We start from the raw sequence: 18224 nt of genomic DNA, 5'->3' as shown, positions 1-18224 counted from the left end.
TATCTGGCTGTTCACCGCCCTGAGTCCTTCGGGAGAAGGGCGGTATAAAAATTAAAATATTATTATTATTATTATTATTAATTCAGCAGGGCAAGCAAGATAAGAAGTCCAGACTTGAAGTAGCACAGCAGTAAATCAAACCAGTTGGGAGGATGCCAGGAACTCAGATAAAGCAGCAAAACACTTCCCGACAATCACCTCTCCCATTTGCCTCTCCTTTTAAACTCCAGCTTCAGATGTATCTTATGAAGGGAGTCGGGGCCCTCTCCTCCACTGTTAGCCACGCAACCCATGTTGCTCTCTTCTCCGTTCTTCCCTGCATGCCCTAAAATGAGGAGGGGGTGGGCCTTGGTCTTCATCAGAATCCCCTCTCCCTTGTTCTACCTCTCCCCTGCTCTGCCCAGCCTGACTTTGCCCTTCCCCAGTTTCCTCCACAGCCAATGGACCCACTCTCTTGCTCTCTGTCAGCTGTTCCTCTTCCATCTCAGAGTCAGACTCCACAGGGGCATGACACTGTCTGCCAGAGGAACTGTTGCCCTAGATGGTTTTTTTTTCATGCTAATGCTATGAAGCAACATGTCTGGTATTGAAGTCACCAAATCTTACGTTAAATTCTGATGGATACATGAAGCTAAAGGAAAGGAATTGGAGAATAGGGGTGAGATGATATAATCTCAGCTGCACGGTCAAATAAAGAAGGGCACCACTAGTTTTACACGTAGATTTGTAATATTAAGAAAAATATTTTTTAAAAATAGATTTTAGAACAATCTATCTTTAGCAGGCTAACTTGGGACACTTCTCTGATTAACCCAAACCCAAGTGGTGTACATGTCCTCTCATTTCCCTCCCCTCCAATGTTAAATTAAATTAAATTTTTAAGATTAAATGCAAGGTAATAATAAAAAAAAGAAAACAACTGAAAAGCAGGGAGGAACTCAAAGGAGGAAAAAGTCAAAAAATAACAAAAAAGGAAAAGGGATACAAAAGGAATCCCTTCTCACGCTCTCCAGTATCGTTACAAATATATAATAATCTCTTTTATATTTCTGTCATCATAATAAATCTAATCATCAAATCCTAAAACCAAAATTTTATTTACAATTTATTGCAATCTGACATCATGACAACCTGAAAGCTGGAAACAAACAAACAAACAAAAAACAAAACAAAAAAACACTCCCCACTCAATAACACAAGTCAGATCCAGTCTTCCAGCAATATAACATGTTTTACAATTTATTTATTTATTAATCATATTTCTATCCTGCCACAGCCACAGGGCTCTTAGTAGCTCACAAAGTCAGAAAGTAGAATAAAATATTGAAACACAAGGATAAGAGAAACAAAGCCCAAACATAGTGTATGGTATTAACCCTCAAAAGTTCTCTGCATAAGCTCTGATTTTTTTATTTTATGGAAGGCGGAAAATGGTGGCAGAGAAATCTGCAATAAGAGATCATTTCAGAGGGTTGGCCCCATCACTTAAAGGCAAACACTTTTAAGCTTCCTGACTTTCCGAATATGAGATACAACCACAAGGTTCTCAAGAAATTGATTCCAATAGATTGTTCAGTTTCTTTGGCACTGTGGAAGGCAAGAAATGACAAAGAAATCTCATATTTATGTGAACGGCTATTGCATTCTGTATTTTCATGATGATGGAAATGTTTTCTCAGACAACAGAAGCTCCATATGAGAATTGGATATGAGCACTGCCCCCTAGAGTCAGTCACAACTGGACAGCGGAAACCTTGAGACCTCTATCTCTGTTTACTAAACTGGGATGCCAACAACAGTTATGGTCCTGCCAAAGACCCTTTGTGCATTCATTCCCTTTTGCATGCTAACAAGACCAAATGTTTTGGGTTAAGAACACTTTCTCTTAATGTCCAGGCTGGAAAACTATAATTATTTCAGTATGTGATGCTTACTTCAAAACTATGACTTCATTTCCTGAAGTGATCAAAAGTTTTTAACCATAATATCACACTTCAGCATGAATGAAAAGCTGTAGTTAACTGAAATCTGCTGGCTTGTTTTTCAGTTTCATGAAGTGACTGGATTCTCAGCCTGAACAATTGTTCATGTCTCCAATGATTAGGACAACATATGTGTCAAGCCTGAATTTGATTGGGGTGCAGGATTAGATGATTGTCTGAACAAAGCTAGCATGGAATTAGAGAGAGAAGGGAGTATGTATGAGAAAAAGATAAATTCAGTAGTTATAGAAGAAGATTTTAAAAGCAGTTCCTTCTTATTGTTCATATTCTGCCATTTGCTCATGTAGAGTGAATGTAGATCCTACTTTTACATCAGTGTCCTGTAAACAAAATAGTACTTTCAAACAGTGACCTCTGTCAGAATATTTTTGAACTGGAATGGAGGCATGGTAACAAGGTCAGCCAATGTATAGGCAAAGCAACTAAGTCAGCCAATGAGGGCTGTTTGGGAGCTGGAGACAGCTAGGCGTCTGGGCGTGGCTTAGTTCTGTATTAAACTCTGAAGCTGCAAACAAGTCTGAACTAGTCTGCTGAATTGATACCGAAAGTCATCTCTGCTGTTCTCTTCTCTGCCTGTGTTTTTGTCTGTAACTCTCTACCACGTTGGAAGAATCTGTTGGTATTGTATGTGTTATTATGTATAGAGAAGTTAATGAATCCTGCTGAATCAATTATCTGGATGTGATTTTTGCAACAAACTCTGAGAATCTCAAATATTTCAGAATCTAAAAATTGTGCATTTATATCACAGTGACAAAAGGAGCTCACACTCCAAATGACATCATGTGCACATGTATGTGATTTTACTGGCAGTTGCAGAAGTGGTTTGCTTTCCCAGTCTAGTTTACAACTTTCACATTTTCTGGTCTCCCATACTTGGGAGTAATCTGGACTGATCTGGCTTAACGTTTTCAGATCAATCTAGGTCAGCTGCATGCTGCCAACTACTCAAGAGATAGCACAGTTGGTCATGCCAATGTGTTCTTTTTACTAATCTTATTTCTATATTCCTTTGCTTTAAGAATTTAGTACTGGATGCAAAACGTTCTTGTTGATTGTTCACAGTGATCACGTTCTTCTATTGCTACTGATTTTGAAGATTTAATCGCATTTTCAAATTTGGGGCTGCAAAACATGGTCCAATGCACCTGGAGAATATTGCTTTTAAGCTAATTCATATAACTGTAAGAAGATTCTTCTTTAACAGAAAACCCCAGTAATGCCCTTACCTCTGCCCTGTAGGGTAGGAAGATAGCACTAGCCAGATTGCCTGTGATGCCACTGAGGATAAAAATAATAGTAATACGAAGCCAGCCTGCCAGCTTTTCTAAATCTCTGAGCACTGTCATCTGGAAGATCACAGACACCAGACAATGGATAATCCTATGGGAGACAAACAATTGAATCAGATCAACATTCCCCTTTCCTTCAAAAAATAAAAATAAAAATAGCCCTTTTCCTTCACCTCTGCCCACAATACCAGCCTGCACAATGTTACAGGTTACAACTGTTGTGCTAAACAATTGCCACTTTGATAAATAGCCTGGATTGCCACAAGGGATCCTGAAATCAGTTAAAATACAAGCAGATAGATTGTGGCCTCTTCATATACTTGTTTGATCTTAAATACTTTGGGATGAAGTTTTGACTCCCACTACCTAACAGGAATAGCACAACATGAACCTGCACAACCATTCCCATCATTTCATACAGCTGAAATGAAGGGATTATGGAGAGACACAACTTGAAAAATGAGAATCAGTGGATGTATGGGAAGCCCATGAGGTCCACTTAATTCATTCAGAAGAAACAAAAAATCCCGATAGGTTTGAAGGGCTACACTTGCTCAAGCCAATTATCAGACAGGATCAATGATTAAATTCTAAGGTATTTTACTTTAAAAAAAACTTTGATTGCATAATCACCCTATATCATTAATGATATTTTAGATAGGGTGTGGGTGTCATTTTCTGACTGGGATCATCTCATTTCCATCACTTTCTTTATATTTTCTTAGTTCCATTAATCCCTGCCCAATGTATTAAAGTGCAGAATAGTTGCAAAGTGCTTTTTGACTGCTGATGCTGAAGAATTTCTGTCTGGAAGTAACTTATGAATGCTTGCAGGGCAAAGCCAGGAAAGACCAGGCCTGAATCAGTTAGCTAGGCCTCATTTCTAGCTTTTTGGCTCTGATCAACAACATTTTCTGACACCCCCTTCCACCCCGTTGCCTGGAGCCAGAAAATCAGACATGCAGCAAAGGAAAACTGATAAGATCCTGACATTCCCAATGCAAAAGTATGGATGCAAAAAAAACACAAAAAAGCAGTTTCAAAGCATCAAACCTCACCCTTTTTTCCCCCTTACCCTGCATGAAGGAATAAAGACAACCAGAGCCTGTAGAACTGATCTGGAATCTCTGGGTTAAGAAAAGGTAAAAGGCCACACACCTCACCCATGCAGTGAACCTGGAACAGAAAGAAAAAGAAGTCTTTAAATTATCTAGATAACCCTTGTCCAGCCTGCTGCTTGCCAGTCTTCCAGAACCCCCAGCCATCATCACAGGAAATGGCAAAAGCTGTGATATTGAATGTATTGAAAACCACACCAGATTTTAAAAGAATGTGGTATAATAAGCAGGTACTAAATGATGGAAAAACACTGGTCTTGCTTCTTGACCCTGTAGGACTCAAGGATGCCTCCGATTTATTACTGAGCATACTAGCTCTCTTTTCAATTTACGACAGTGCTTTCTAACAGTGTGGTGCCAAGGCATTTTTCAAAACCTGCATTGACCAGCTTGGCACTACTTAGCTTATGGATATTTAACAGAAAACCAAGGCAGCTTCTGTGAACCTTACTTAGACACTTAGGCCTAGCAATTTATTAAGAGGTCAGATACTTGTGCTGTCCCTCCTCTGAAGCTCTTTAGCTCTTTCCCCAAACAAGAAATACTATTCTTCTAGCCTTAATCTACAAGTAGAGTAAACATTTGACATCAACACAGCTTGGGATAGTCTTTCCCATATCTGACTCCCACTAAATGATCCAGCTGCTGAGGTCTGAAGTTCAACTCCCTTTGAAAGTGCCAAAATAAGGAAAGCTGCCTTAGGACATTACTTGCCTGTGAACAAAGAGTTGCTTCTTCATGGAAGTGGCCATGCTTGAACTCGCAGTACTCCCGAGTTGTGATCTCACAGCTAATATAAAGAGAACGAGAGTCAGTTTAATTCTTCATCCCTTCTTTTACCTTGATTTCAGTGGTATGGATTTTAATTGCACCGACTTTACAATTGCAATTTATATTTATATTTAATTTCATTCTCGTAAGCCACTTTGGTTGCTTATACAAGTAAAAAAACAGGGTACATATTTAAAAATAGCTATGTGCAAAATGTTTTGAATTCAAAACACTTGTTCAAACTTATTACAGCAGTTTGAAATATTTTGGAAATCCTTTTAGCTTCAAAGACCCAAAAGGTTGCTTTGAGCCTGAAAGGCTTCCAAGATGGTCAGAGCACTTAAGTTTCATGCTTCAGTCTGGAACAATTCAATTTCAAATCATTTTGCAACTCACCAATCAATAATAATTTACCTAACTAATTTTCAAAGCTGATGGAATGTACTGGATCCCCAGGAGGAAGGGGGTACATTTCAGAAGAATAAGAGGCTACTAAATCCAAATGTTATGCATAAACGAAAGAGGATGAAGACAGTCCCTCCTTAATAGTCCACAGAGTGTAGCTACAAATACTGTTCAGTCTGGCAAGATTTTATCTTTAAGTGTGAAACAATAAAGAATGCAGCTTGGAAGAATCACCATGTGTCATTCTTGGTTTGGGACTGACAAAGCTCCTGTCTTGCACAATCAAGATTTGTGTTAATGGTCACAAAAAAACTATTGTCCATACTGTTAAAGCCTGATGAGATTTGAGCTCAACATTTGAAGGACTGCAGATTCCCTCATCTACCTAGCAAAGACTGGCCCATCATCATATTCAAAGAGTGCTATGTTATGTGAATATTGATACCTTTCAAGTACATTTCTAAATATGACAACAAAAACTAAACCCATAACCTACTTTAAGCATCTTGGCCAAATCTAGGAAACGCCATTATTTGTTCTCATCTCATCTAATTTGCATCTTATGCAAATTAAGCCTAAATTATACTTCATTCAACATGACTTTATTTCAAGTTCAGAGCATCCAACTGAATTCTCAGATAGCTTCTTAATTGCCTGAAAATCAGTCTGCTCTAGAATTTCTCTGCGTGATCTAAGCATTTAAAAATAACAAATTTATTAGGGCATAAACTTTCTTAATCAGATGCATTAAGATCACACAGAGTCAACTTTATTCATTGAAAAGCTGCTAAATAAGGAACCTTTTGTGAGATTTTAGAGAGTGAATTAGACATAACAACGTCTCATTTATATTCATGGGGCTTAAAATAGCTTGGTGACTAATGATTTCAATGTTTCTAATGAGCGATATGGTCTATATTCTAAAACAATAGTAACAGACTCAAATGCTGTCTTAAACAGCAGATCTGAACAACAAAATGTGAAAAATACTAAGCTATGCTTTTTCACTTTAAACAGGCATGCTAATCAAACACACTTTACCTCAAGCATTGCTGAGAGCATTATGAGAAACTTTTTATATCGGCAGGTTTTAAAATTGATCCCAAAATGGAACAGAAACATTTTCATGGTTGCTAAAAACAATTAATGGACGCTCCCCAAATCACAAGCATTTACCTGCCTTTGGTTCCAGTGCAGCATGGCCTTCCTTTAATATCACAGTCCATATGCAAGAAACCAGTGTGGTTACTTTTGACCTGATCAGTACATATCTGTAAATAAAAAAAATTTACAATTAAAGGGGAAAAGGGATGGGGGAAGTACACCCAATGTCGTTTTAATTTTGCATAGCTGCCTATAGTATAGAGCAGTGATGGGTTTCAACCGGTTTTACCCAGTTCTGGTGAACCGGTAGCCGCGACAGCGGGTGGCTCCGCCCAATGGTGAAATCCAATTTTTTTTACTACTGGTTCTGTGCTTGGTGGGCATGGTGTGGCTTGGTGGGCATGACTTGGTGGGTGTGGCAGGGGAAGGATACTGCAAAATCTCCATTACCACCCCACTCTGGGGCCAGCCAGAGGTATTTGCCAGTTCTCTGAATTACTCAAAATTTCCGCTACCGGTTTTCCGAACTGCTAAAAAATTCTGCTACCGATTTTCCAGAATCTGTCAGAACCTGCTGGATTTCACCTCTGGCTCCACCCACCCACCGAGACATCATCACAGCTGCTCTGAGCATGCGCGCACGTTCACATTTGTGAACCGGTAGCAAAGGTAAGTGAAACCCACTACTGGTATAGAGTTATATTTTAGGCTATGGAAAAGTAAGAACATCACCACAAATGCAATGTCCCAAGATAGCAGATATATATAGTTAAAATAGTTTGTTCATTTTGTTGAAACTTGGGGTCAGAAAACAAAGATTCCTACTTGTACCCTTATGACTTGTTTGCATGGAAAAGTGGACTAGGGTATGGCTATATATGTGGACACTTCTTCACACACATGCTACATAGAAACATACATCTGAAGTTCCTACATTCCAACAGCAGGGAATATCTTTGGTGCAAGATTGAACTGTGGAATCCTTAGTGCTCTCTGAGCTTGGTTGTTTGTTTGCAGATGTTTCATTACCTAACATCACCCCTGGAATGTGAGGAGGACCTTGAAGAATGAGATGATGTCTAGGAAGCAGACAAGAGAGGCAGAAGTCTCAGTAGCTTAGTGGTCAGAGAAAGAAACACAGAAAGGCCCTGCCCTAGTTGATCAAGCAGTTAAAAGTGGCTATGGGAAGTTTGTACTTTTAGACTTGTAAGATTCTTACAATTCAATAGAATTAGTTCTTCTAGTCTTGTTTCCTGTCTGCTTTACCTGGGAAGGCTGACAGCTAATGAGTGTAAGGTTTGCTCCGTGTTTATGTACAGCAGCTTGTCCTGCCAGTTTGGGTGGGACTTCTTGGTATTTCCTTATTTGTTGCTTGATTGTTTGCCAACATTCATGTAACCAGGGATTAACACCAGACACCCACACTCCCTGGCACTGATGATGTTACCTAATTGGGCAATGAAACATCTAAAGCAAATAGCCAAGCTAGATAGGACCAGGGATTCCACAATCCCTACACTGCAATTTTTCCTCAACACACTTTCCTTCCACTTTATCCTAGTTTGTGAAAAGAAACTCTTTTGCTACAATTCAGCCTTTCACTCCATGTAAAAAGTACAAACAGGGTACCAAAATCCACCCTGTTTGAATTTGGTAAATGGGTATTACTTAGAAAAAAAACCAATCATGCACGCAGGAGCTCCCAGTTCCTTCTCTCATTAGGCAGATTTCTCTATGAAGCAAACTCTGCTGCGCCAGGTAACCAGGCAGACAAGCAGCTCAAACAGCTTCCTTCTTTCTTATCCTCACATAAAATCATTTTCAGTAAACATAGAAATTAGTGAGACAATTAACAGAGATGATTTATTTAAACCCCATTAATCTCAGTGAGACTCAGTTCTTTCAAAGGAAAGAAGGTAGGTAAGTATGTAGGTAGATAGGAAGGAAGAGTCAGGTAGGTAGAAAGGAAGGATCTTTACTGGCCACTTGGTGATGTCATCTGGCCAGACATGAGGTGCATTTGAAGCTGGTTCCTCACAGGTCCTGTTGGAAGACAACAGATAGCAGTGAAGGGTTAGAAATGCCCTATCTTACATTCCATGCTTCCCCCTCTCATCTTATTCATAGGGCTCATGACCTTCGTTGAGGTGAGGATATGTCTCACCTGGGATCCTGAGAACAAACTGCTCCTGATGTCCTTCTCCAACTTGAATTGCTGGAGTCAACAGCTGGTGGATTATACTCCGGCCACTTTACGAATGTGGCCAATGTTTCCTATGGAGAAAAAAATACCTTTGTAAACTATGTAACAGCATCTGCAAATAATATTTCTTTAATTCACATCCGGATTCTTAAAAGGAATAAAAATCTCATCGGAAGTCTGCTCATATCATTTTCTCCCACATGTAATCTCCCTTATGACCATGTTCACCATCTCTGAGAATGTTATTGAAGTACAATAACTACTTTAGAACAAAGTATTAAGTACAGTAGAAGAAAAATAAAGAAAAGAAAAAAGAAAAGGTCTAGAAAACATGGAGGGTGGCTTTCATTTATTACTAACATTTACAGTAAGTATATTAATCCCACCACCAGGCATAGCCCATAAACACTGAGAATTATGGAACTGTTAAAAATATTTGAAAGGAGATCGCTACAATAGAATTTAAGTGTATATTTTAGTACATCAGCTTTTGCTCTGCTTTATTTCCAGAAATCAAAGCTCATGAAGCTCACATGGAAGCTTTCTTCAACTTGAAACCTACTGGTTGGGAATTCTGGAAGATGCAGTGCCAAACTCATTTCAAACCCGTCTGAAGGAAGTCATTATCAGCTGTCAGAACATGCTCTTACCGAGCAATCCTCACGCAGAGTCTGAACACAACCCGAGTTATCATTCTGGACACAGCAGCCAGAGTGACGCTCTTTCTCCCTCTCTTTCTGAATCAGCTTCTCAATCTGTTGGTCCTTCCGGATACAGGGGGAGAACTTGGCTCCCAGATGGATCAAGTCAATCTGAAATAGAAAAGTCGCAGTGTGAAAAACATTCAAGAAACAAGGATTTTGCCATATAATGTCTCCTCCCACCCCATCCCAGTGAGTGGTAGAGGACTTCAGCAAAAGCCATGCATACTGAGAATGACTCACAAGGGCTATGCTGCATGCTCCCTTTTGTTACTGTTGTGGAAGGTAGATGGATTGCTATGCATGTTCTGTATTCTTCCTTTTTCAGGTCTCATGAAAAGTAGAAATATGTGTTGTGCATTCCAGAAGAATTTGCATGTATCCCCTTCCTTATACCAGCTCTTAGATGTAAATGTAAAATATTCTCTCTTCTTCTTGGGAATTCCGTGGAGCAGTTAAAATTCTCAGCTGCCAGTATAAGATGCTCCGGACTATAAGACGCACTTTCCTTTTTTGGTGAGGAAAACAAGAAAAAGAAATCTGCCTCTGCCTCCCAGCAATTTTGCCTTGTTGCAGCAAACAGCAAACAGCCTGCTTTACTTTCATTTTTGTTTTCAACATAGCTTGATTAGCACAAGAAAAAAAAATCTGCTCCCAGCAATTTACCTTCTTGCAGCAAGCAGCAGAGGCCCGTGCAAAACAGATGAGAGTTGGGCGGCCAATCCAACGGACAATCAACGTGCGCTAATTAGGCTGTGCTGAAGCTGAAATGGGCTGTTTCTTCTTGCTGCTTGCTGCAAGGAGGTAAATTGCTGGGAGGCAGAGGCCATAGGGTGGGGGCCAGTGGGTCGGTGGGGCTACATTCGGTGTATAAGATGCACCCAAATTTTCACCCCCTTTTAGGGGGGGGGAAAGGCGTGTCTTATACTCCAAAAATACGGTACTTCTTTTTGTGTCACATTTTCTCAGTTAGGGTTGAAAAATGTATGAGACGAATGGAACAGCTAATGCTGAGGTGGAGAACACACCTACTGATAGGGAGCAGTCTAATTTTTCATGTGGTACAGCTGGTGATCACATGATCCAATGGGAATAATGGCCAACCTGTGAGCACCATGCAGCTCCCATCCATTTTTTGAACCTGCAGAACCTCCAAAATCACACTACTAAAATCTAATGACAAGTTACTACAGCTTGGTTTTTGAGAAGAGAATCTGCTTAGCTGTAGTTTAGCAACATCTAGAGTGTGATAGAGTCTCTACCTCTGCTCCAGTTGCTTACAATCAATTCAGACCAGGAAGTTACAGACTTCTTATGGAATGAGTCATTGAGAAGCACATGACAGAAATTTCTTTTTAGAAGCAAGCAATAAAAAAAAAAAAGGAAAGACAGCCTTTACCGAACTTGGGCCAATCCAGAAGTTCTCCTGTTGGCTGTATTTCACACTTTCATACACGCCTTTGTTTCGTAGTATCTGCAAAATAATGATGAAATTCCAAGGTCAAAGAAATAACAAGTATCTCAAGGTACAGATTAAATGGGGCCTTTCCCCCAGAAGGGCAAATGGTAGATGTCAGCAAGAGTGGCTTTCTGAGTGCGTCACATTTTCAAAACCGTTCACAAAAAGATAGGGTTTCATAGAAAACTGAAGAAGATTTATTCAAGGGAAACTATTTTTCTTTTAAATCTTTTTTTTTTCATAACCTACATTTGAATCTATAGTCTTCCAATTTTCTGGGTAGACTGCATCAAAGAATCTTCACCCGTTCATTGCTTTATTTATATTGCTTAAAAAAAAGTATGCAAATCTTATCCCCAAAATCCTCTTCTTGGATGAGAAGTGAAATGTCTTCGAAGAAAAACCAGAAAAATCCACTTGCTTTTTGAAAAAGAACCTTTGGGACAAGCAAAGTTAGTTTCTGTGGCTGCAGTGTTTAGGTTTTTGGCACCGGGTCAATTAGTGTCATTCAACACAGAATATTATCTACTAGAGGATTCTGAAGTTTTTCCCAGATGTTCTAGTTGACACAGCGTGTTATACCACATCTGTTTGGGTCTGTTAGATGTATGGAAAATACCTGATAAGATCTACATTGAGAGGGAGTTAATTTCCAGGTCCAGTTTGACCTGCTGTTTTGAACTTTCAAGTTCCAAGAGTTTAAATCCAGGGTGTCTCCCTTAGGCAGCCTCCTCCAGATCCAATGGAGCTATAGAATTCCCAGCTAACCTAGCTATATAGGGGCCATTCTGACTGGGAATTCTGAGAATAATAGTTGTAATGTATCTGCAGGGCAACTGGTTAAGAAAAGTTAATTTAGATCATTAGACAAAAGTCCTGCTCCCAGTGTCAGCATTGCTTGAACTGACTGGATGCCAGTCCATTGTCTGGCTGATACAAAGAGCCTAAGAATGACTAATTCAATAAATTAGATTATTTTTTTAAATTCTTAAAATATTAGTTAAGAACCATGTTGTTCTATTGGGCATTTGGAGAAAGGTTGCATTTTACTTCAAAAATCTTCATTTGTAATTAATATGTAATGGTTATATATGCCGACTTTATTTTCAATAGTTTACATTGTACAGGTAGTCCTTGTTTAGTGACCATAATGGGGAATATATCAGTTGTTAAATGATGTGGTCACTAAGTGAAACTGTGACTGTGCTTACAATCTTACTTTAGCTTTCCTTTGCTTTACTGATCTACAAAGGACATGCAAGTTACTTTTTCATCACAGTTTTAATTGGGAATGGTGACTAAATGAGGCAATTGCTAACCTAACATTAATTATATACCAAGGTATCTTTTAAATAGTAGCTGGCCACCCAGAGGTTTTTAAAAGATGGGGAAGAAAAGATGTTCATGTTTTCATATTTCACGGAAATCACCAAGTAAGCAGTACTGCAATATAATAAGACTCACTAATTCTGTTTTCACATGCTGAGCAAAGCCGATTGGAGCAAATCCGTAAGTGCAAATGATAAGTAGAGTGATGATGATGTGGACAAATGTAATCCAGTACGTAAAATAAGGCCTGTTTCAGACAAAGCAGAAAAAAAGGGTGGTGGGAAGTGTCAGAAACTAGAAAATATTCTGTAGATAAATCTCAGTCTGATATTCTTTGTTAAGAAAGAGACTAACTAACCTTAACACTTAGACTTATATACCACTTCACAGTGCTTTACGGTCCTATCTAAGCAGTTTACAAAGTTAGCGTATTGCCCTCAATAATCTGGGTCTCTATTTTACCGACCTCAGAAGGATGGAAGGCTGAGTCAATCTTGAGCAGGTCAGGATCGAACTCCTGGCAGTCGACAGAATTAGTCTGCAATACTGCATTCTAACCACTGCGCCGCCCCCACTACACCTAAACATTCAGAAACCATGGCTAATTCAGTAAGTATCTGATCCACAAAAGACAATGAATATGCAGTATCCAGGACACAACTTGGATGACACTCAGCTGTACTTCTCCACCCCGGACCACCCCAACGAAGCTGTCGAAGTGCTGTCCCGGTGCTTGGAAGCCGTACGGGTCTGGATGGGGAGAAACAGACTCAAGCTCAATCCCTCCAAGACGGAGTGACTGTGGATGCCGGCACCCCGGTACAGTCAGCTGCAACCGCGGCTGACTGTTGGGGGCGAGTTATTGGCCCCAATGGAAAAGGTGCGCAACTTGGGTGTCCTCCTGGATGGGCGGCTGTCGTTCGATGATCATCTGGTGGCCGTCTCCAGGAGGGCCTTTTACCAAGTACGCTTGGTCCACCAGTTGCGCCCCTTCCTTGACCGGGATGCCTTATGCATGGTCACTCACGCTCTGGTTACATCTCGTTTGGACTATTGCAATGCTCTCTACATGGGGCTGCCCTTGAAGTGCACCCGGAGGCTGCAGCTAGTCCAGAATGCAGCTGCGCAAGTAGTAACGGAAGCCACTCGTTGCTCCCATGTAACACCACTACTACGCAGTCTGCACTGGCTTCCTGTGGTCTTTCGGGTGCGCTTTAAGATTTTGGTTACCACCTTTAAAGCGCTCCATGGCTTAGGGCCCGGGTACTTACGGGACCGCCTGCTGTTACCCCATGCCTCCCACCGACCCGTACGCTCACACAGAGAGGGTCTTCTCAGGGTGCCGTCCGCCAAACAATGTCGGCTGGCGGCCCCCAGGGGTAGGGCCTTCTCTGTGGGAGCTCCTACGCTTTGGAACGAACTTCCCCCTGGTTTACGCCAAGTGCCTGATCTTCGGACTTTTCGCCGTGAGCTGAAAACGGGACTGGACTAAAAGTTTTACTTAATTTTAACCGGGGTTAATTATTAATTTTTAGATAATGGGGTTTTATCATTTTAACTATAATTTTAATTCTGGCCTATTTAAATAAGTTTTTTAATTAGTTTTTATTGTGTATGATTTCTGTATTTTTATCTGGCTGTGAACCACCCTGAGTCCTTCGGGAGATAGGGCGGTATAAAAATTTGATTAAAATAAATAAATAAATAAATAAATAAAGAGAACACAAAATGACAGATAATTTCTGCAGACAAAATATCCCCTTCTCCAATTGAAATACACTCCTTGCCCACCTACAAATAGATTGTTTATTTCTGCTATGGGGTGAACACACTTTGGAGTGACTTAATTGCTGATTTGTTACATTTTTATCCTACTTCTTCTCCGAGTTCAAAGAGGCATTTAAAAGGGACTCTGTTGTGTCTCGCCCGTTTTCACCGCAGCCGGGGCCTTCTTATCTGCTTCCGAACGCTGAGGAATGTCCTAGTATACTTCCAGCCCCCAGCTCTGGCTCCATGCCCAGACAGGCTGAGGAGGAAGAAGTACCTCCAGCCCCCAGCTCTGGCTCCATGCCCAGGCAAACGGAGCAATTAGACCCCTCCCCCTCCCCCACAGCATGTGAGCCTGAGGAAGGTCAATTGCCAACAGCTGCAGACTGGAGTGACCCTCGCTTCAGAAGAATTGATAGGTGGCGGCGACAGAAGGAAGGGAGGGGCAGGCCTGGATAAGTGCTGAGTCATGGAGCCACACCCCATGGCCTATATAAAGGATCTGCTTTCTGGCATTCTCTGAGTCAGGCAAAGTCTAACATATCTTGCTGAAGTCACTTTCTGGTCTCCTGCCTGCCTTGAGAACTTTGCTAGGACTTTGGCAGAGCTGCAGAGGCACGCCTGATTCGGATTTCCCTGACCCGGCCGTCAGCGGAGGAATGGGACACGACAGACTCCTTTAACTTCATCCCCCTAGCAATCCAGCTGGGCAGGTTGGACTGCAAAAAAACGACTAATCCATAGTCACCCTGGAGCTTTGGTGGTCTGCTGCTACCTGTGGCTGTCTGTGATCTCCAGCTGTGACCGTACCACACTGCTGATGCTCCGACGATATGTTCTGTTCAGCCAGTTGCCCACCACTCCCAACCCATAGTAGCGCTTCTTGCGGTCAAAGGCAAAGTGCTTCACCCTGGAAGCAATCCGAGTGCCCCTCTTGGGAGCGGAAGTCGTTTGTTGGAGGCTTTTGAGGGCCACAGCTCCTCCATGCCTGCAGAACAAGAACATATTTGAAAACTCAGCATGAGTTTGACAGCATGACAACAGAGATACATATAGAATTATTCCAGGGTTCTAAGAATTGTGTTCTGCAAATGTTACTTGATCTCAGCAAATGTGTATGTCTTTGAAGTATCATGGGCCCGATAGGTAATCCTCGGCTTATAACAGTTTAGTGACCGTTCGAAGTTACAATGGCACTGAAAAAAGTAACTTGTGACCATTTTCCACACTTATGACTTTTGCTACATCCCCATGGTCATGTGGTTTGCATTCAGCTGCTTGACAACTGGTTCATATTTATGATGGTTGCCGTGTCCCGGGGACATGTGACCATCTTTTGCAACCTTCCAACAAGCAAAGTCAAGGGAGAAGCCAAATTCACTTAACAATCTTGCTACTAATTTAACAACTGCAGTGATTCACTTAACAACTGTGGCAAGAAAAATTGTAAAATGGGGCAAAACCCGACTTAACGAATTTCTCACTTAGCAACATTCTGGGCTCCATTGTGACTGTAGGTCGAGGACTACTGTACCTGTAACTGGTTTTCTTTTTGCCACCTCCCACCCAGCACATTTTCTTTTGAAATGACTACTTTATGCAGAGAAAGATAAGAAAATCAATAGCAGCAGTTGATTTGAGTTAAGTTTGATTTCGAACAGATTTTTTTTTTCTGGGAAATGATAAGATGACCAAGATTCAAGTCTCTTGTTTGATTCTTCAGTGCATCAGAGTTACTGATCTGAATTTTTAATATCATCTTTCCTCTCCTCCACTATGTTTGCATTATTCTTTTCCACCTTGCAGCTGTCACTTCTCTACAACACTTGGATGTAAATGTCTTCAGCATTTAAGACAAGTGATTAACAGGGGTCCCCAACCCCCAGTCCGTGGACCAGCAATAGGCTTTGGCATGCCAGCAACCAGACCACACAAACAATGAAGTCCCATAGATGGGATGCTGGCAGCACATAAAACTATACCTTCTCTGGTCTGCAGAAAAAACATTCTCCATCAAAACAGTCCCTGGTGTCCAAAAGTTTGGGGGCTACTAGTCTACAACTCTTAGATGTAAATGTCTTCAGCATTTAAAACAAGCAATTCAAGTGGCTAATCTTGTTTCAAAAGGCTAGTTCCCTGCTTCAGATCCTCCTGTTCCAAAGCTTTCACTTTCTGAGCAAAGAAATATTGATACCATTTTAAGCTACTTAAAACAGTCTTTGCAGGGAAAGTAATATTTATATTCATAATAGAAATGTCGTCTCCATCCTTCAAATACTTATTAGGATGACATACTTCATTAAAAAAAAGTGCAAGACATGTATCTATAATTCAGTCCTGAAGCAGCAAAGAACCAGGAGTAAAGTTTATAGTTCACCGGAAGATAAATTGTTGACAAATGGAAGCACTTTATTTTAGGATTGTTTTAAAAGTCTTGCTGTGACAAAGTAGCCTTTATAGAAAGAAGAATCCAAAACAAGAATGTCATAGAAGAAAGGGTTTTTTCCCCCCTCTGGAGTAGGAAAGTTTTGTTTCCAGGCGATTGTGGCAACATCTCACAGTTGGTGACATGAATCAGGGTACATTTCCTATGAACAGGAGGCTATCTCTCTCTTGTATCAGTCCAAATGGGTGTCTAAGACTCACTGGAAAGGTTGGTCGGCCTCGGGTGACTTGCCGTCTTCTTGTAAGGAAAGCCCACGGTAGCCAGTAGCAGAGAGAGGTGGGGATTCGAATACATCATCTTGCATGGAGCACATCTCCTCATGTGCATCAACCTGTAAGAAAGGCGGAATTGTTCCTCATGGCCCCATTTCAAGTGAGAATCGTATACCTTGTTCAGTGAAGGATCCAGTCATTCTGGCACACACCATTGTTACCTAGATCTCTAATTATACACACCTTCGTAACATCTGATAGAAAAAAGCAGCAAACACAAACTGCCTACTGGATTATGGATCACTGCCCAATATCAGGTTTTATGTAGGAATACATATTGCATTTCTTTATAAATGTCCCTAACGCAGCACCCCCCCCCAGATATGATGAGGCTGCAGCTGCCAGAATTTCCAAGCAAATGGAATGTATGAATGAGAATACACACACACACACACACACACACACAGAGTTTTCCTCAAAATAAAACATCCCCTGATAATAAGCCCAATTGGGCTTTGAGCGCATGGCAATAAGGCCAAGGGCTTATTTCAGGGCTGAAAAAATATAAGACAGGGTCTTATTTTGGGGGAATCACGATAAGCACACACACACACACACACACACACCCCATTATACACACACATACACACAGAGTGTATGTGTGTGTGTGCGTATGACAAGCAAAGGAAGGAAGGAAGGGAGGGAGGGAGGGAGGGAGGAAGGAAGGAAGGAAGGAAGGAAGGAAGGAAGAGAAAGAGGGAGGGAGGAAGGAAGGAATCATTACAGTCAAAAGCTAGCCAGAGATTCCAATAAAGTAGAAGGGATGGCTTTGTTTTTTTAAATGGCAGGTTTACTTTATAATCAATAAAAATTCACATCTTCAAAAAAGATTTTAATGTAGGACGTTGAAGACAATTTATTTTGCATCTAAACATACAATCAATGCTCCGCTTACATTTGCCTGACAGATCAAGCCATAATATAGCTCAGCTAACAATAAGCAAACTGCACTCATTAGCTATTCCCAGGCTAAGCTTCACTGACAGTCTATAGCAGTGGTTGGCTGGGGAATTTTGGGAGTTGATGTCCACATATCTTAAAGTAGTCCAGATTGAGAAACATTGATCTATTTACTTAGTTTAATATTTATTTATTTACTTAAATATATAAATACTATCTATTTACTACTTAGTTTCCAAAAATGTAAGTTAAAATTCAATTTCATTATTTTCATATGGAATAAAATGGAAGGGAAGGCAGGAGCGTGAGAGGAATCAATCTATGGGAAAAGTTGGGGGGAGGGGAAATTAAGCAAAATGTATTTTATACCATAGACATGTAAGCATCTTCTTTCATTCATACTCAGTCTTCCCCTTTGCCCTGCTCATATATAGTTCACAAGGTTCACACGCAA

At 40.7% G+C, this 18224-nt stretch overlaps 1 protein-coding gene across 2 annotated transcripts in view; it reads right to left on the bottom strand.

The window, feature by feature from the left end:
- RHBDF2 (rhomboid 5 homolog 2) overlaps positions 1–18224 on the bottom strand; it is a 93141-nt gene that overhangs the window by 8426 nt on the left and 66491 nt on the right. Inside the window, exons 7-17 of one of the 2 annotated variants that reach the window (XM_058168926.1) lie at positions 16799–16929; positions 14928–15140; positions 12521–12632; positions 10997–11071; positions 9547–9708; positions 8858–8967; positions 8673–8736; positions 6766–6860; positions 5128–5203; positions 4371–4471; positions 3233–3386 (exon numbers count right to left, since the gene is read on the bottom strand). In XM_058168926.1, the coding sequence (XP_058024909.1) occupies positions 3233–3386; positions 4371–4471; positions 5128–5203; positions 6766–6860; positions 8673–8736; positions 8858–8967; positions 9547–9708; positions 10997–11071; positions 12521–12632; positions 14928–15140; positions 16799–16929 (1293 nt within the window). Of the gene's footprint in view, positions 1–3232; positions 3387–4370; positions 4472–5127; positions 5204–6765; positions 6861–8672; positions 8737–8857; positions 8968–9546; positions 9709–10996; positions 11072–12520; positions 12633–14927; positions 15141–16798; positions 16930–18224 lie in introns of those variants that run through there. The other variant, XM_058168927.1, reaches the window with a different exon arrangement.

Source organism: Ahaetulla prasina, chromosome 2, assembly GCF_028640845.1.
Source record: "Ahaetulla prasina isolate Xishuangbanna chromosome 2, ASM2864084v1, whole genome shotgun sequence".
In the NCBI taxonomy this organism is placed as follows: Eukaryota; Metazoa; Chordata; class Lepidosauria; order Squamata; family Colubridae; genus Ahaetulla; species Ahaetulla prasina.
Note: the sequence above shows the minus strand (reverse complement) of the source record. Positions and strands in the feature narration are given on the sequence as shown.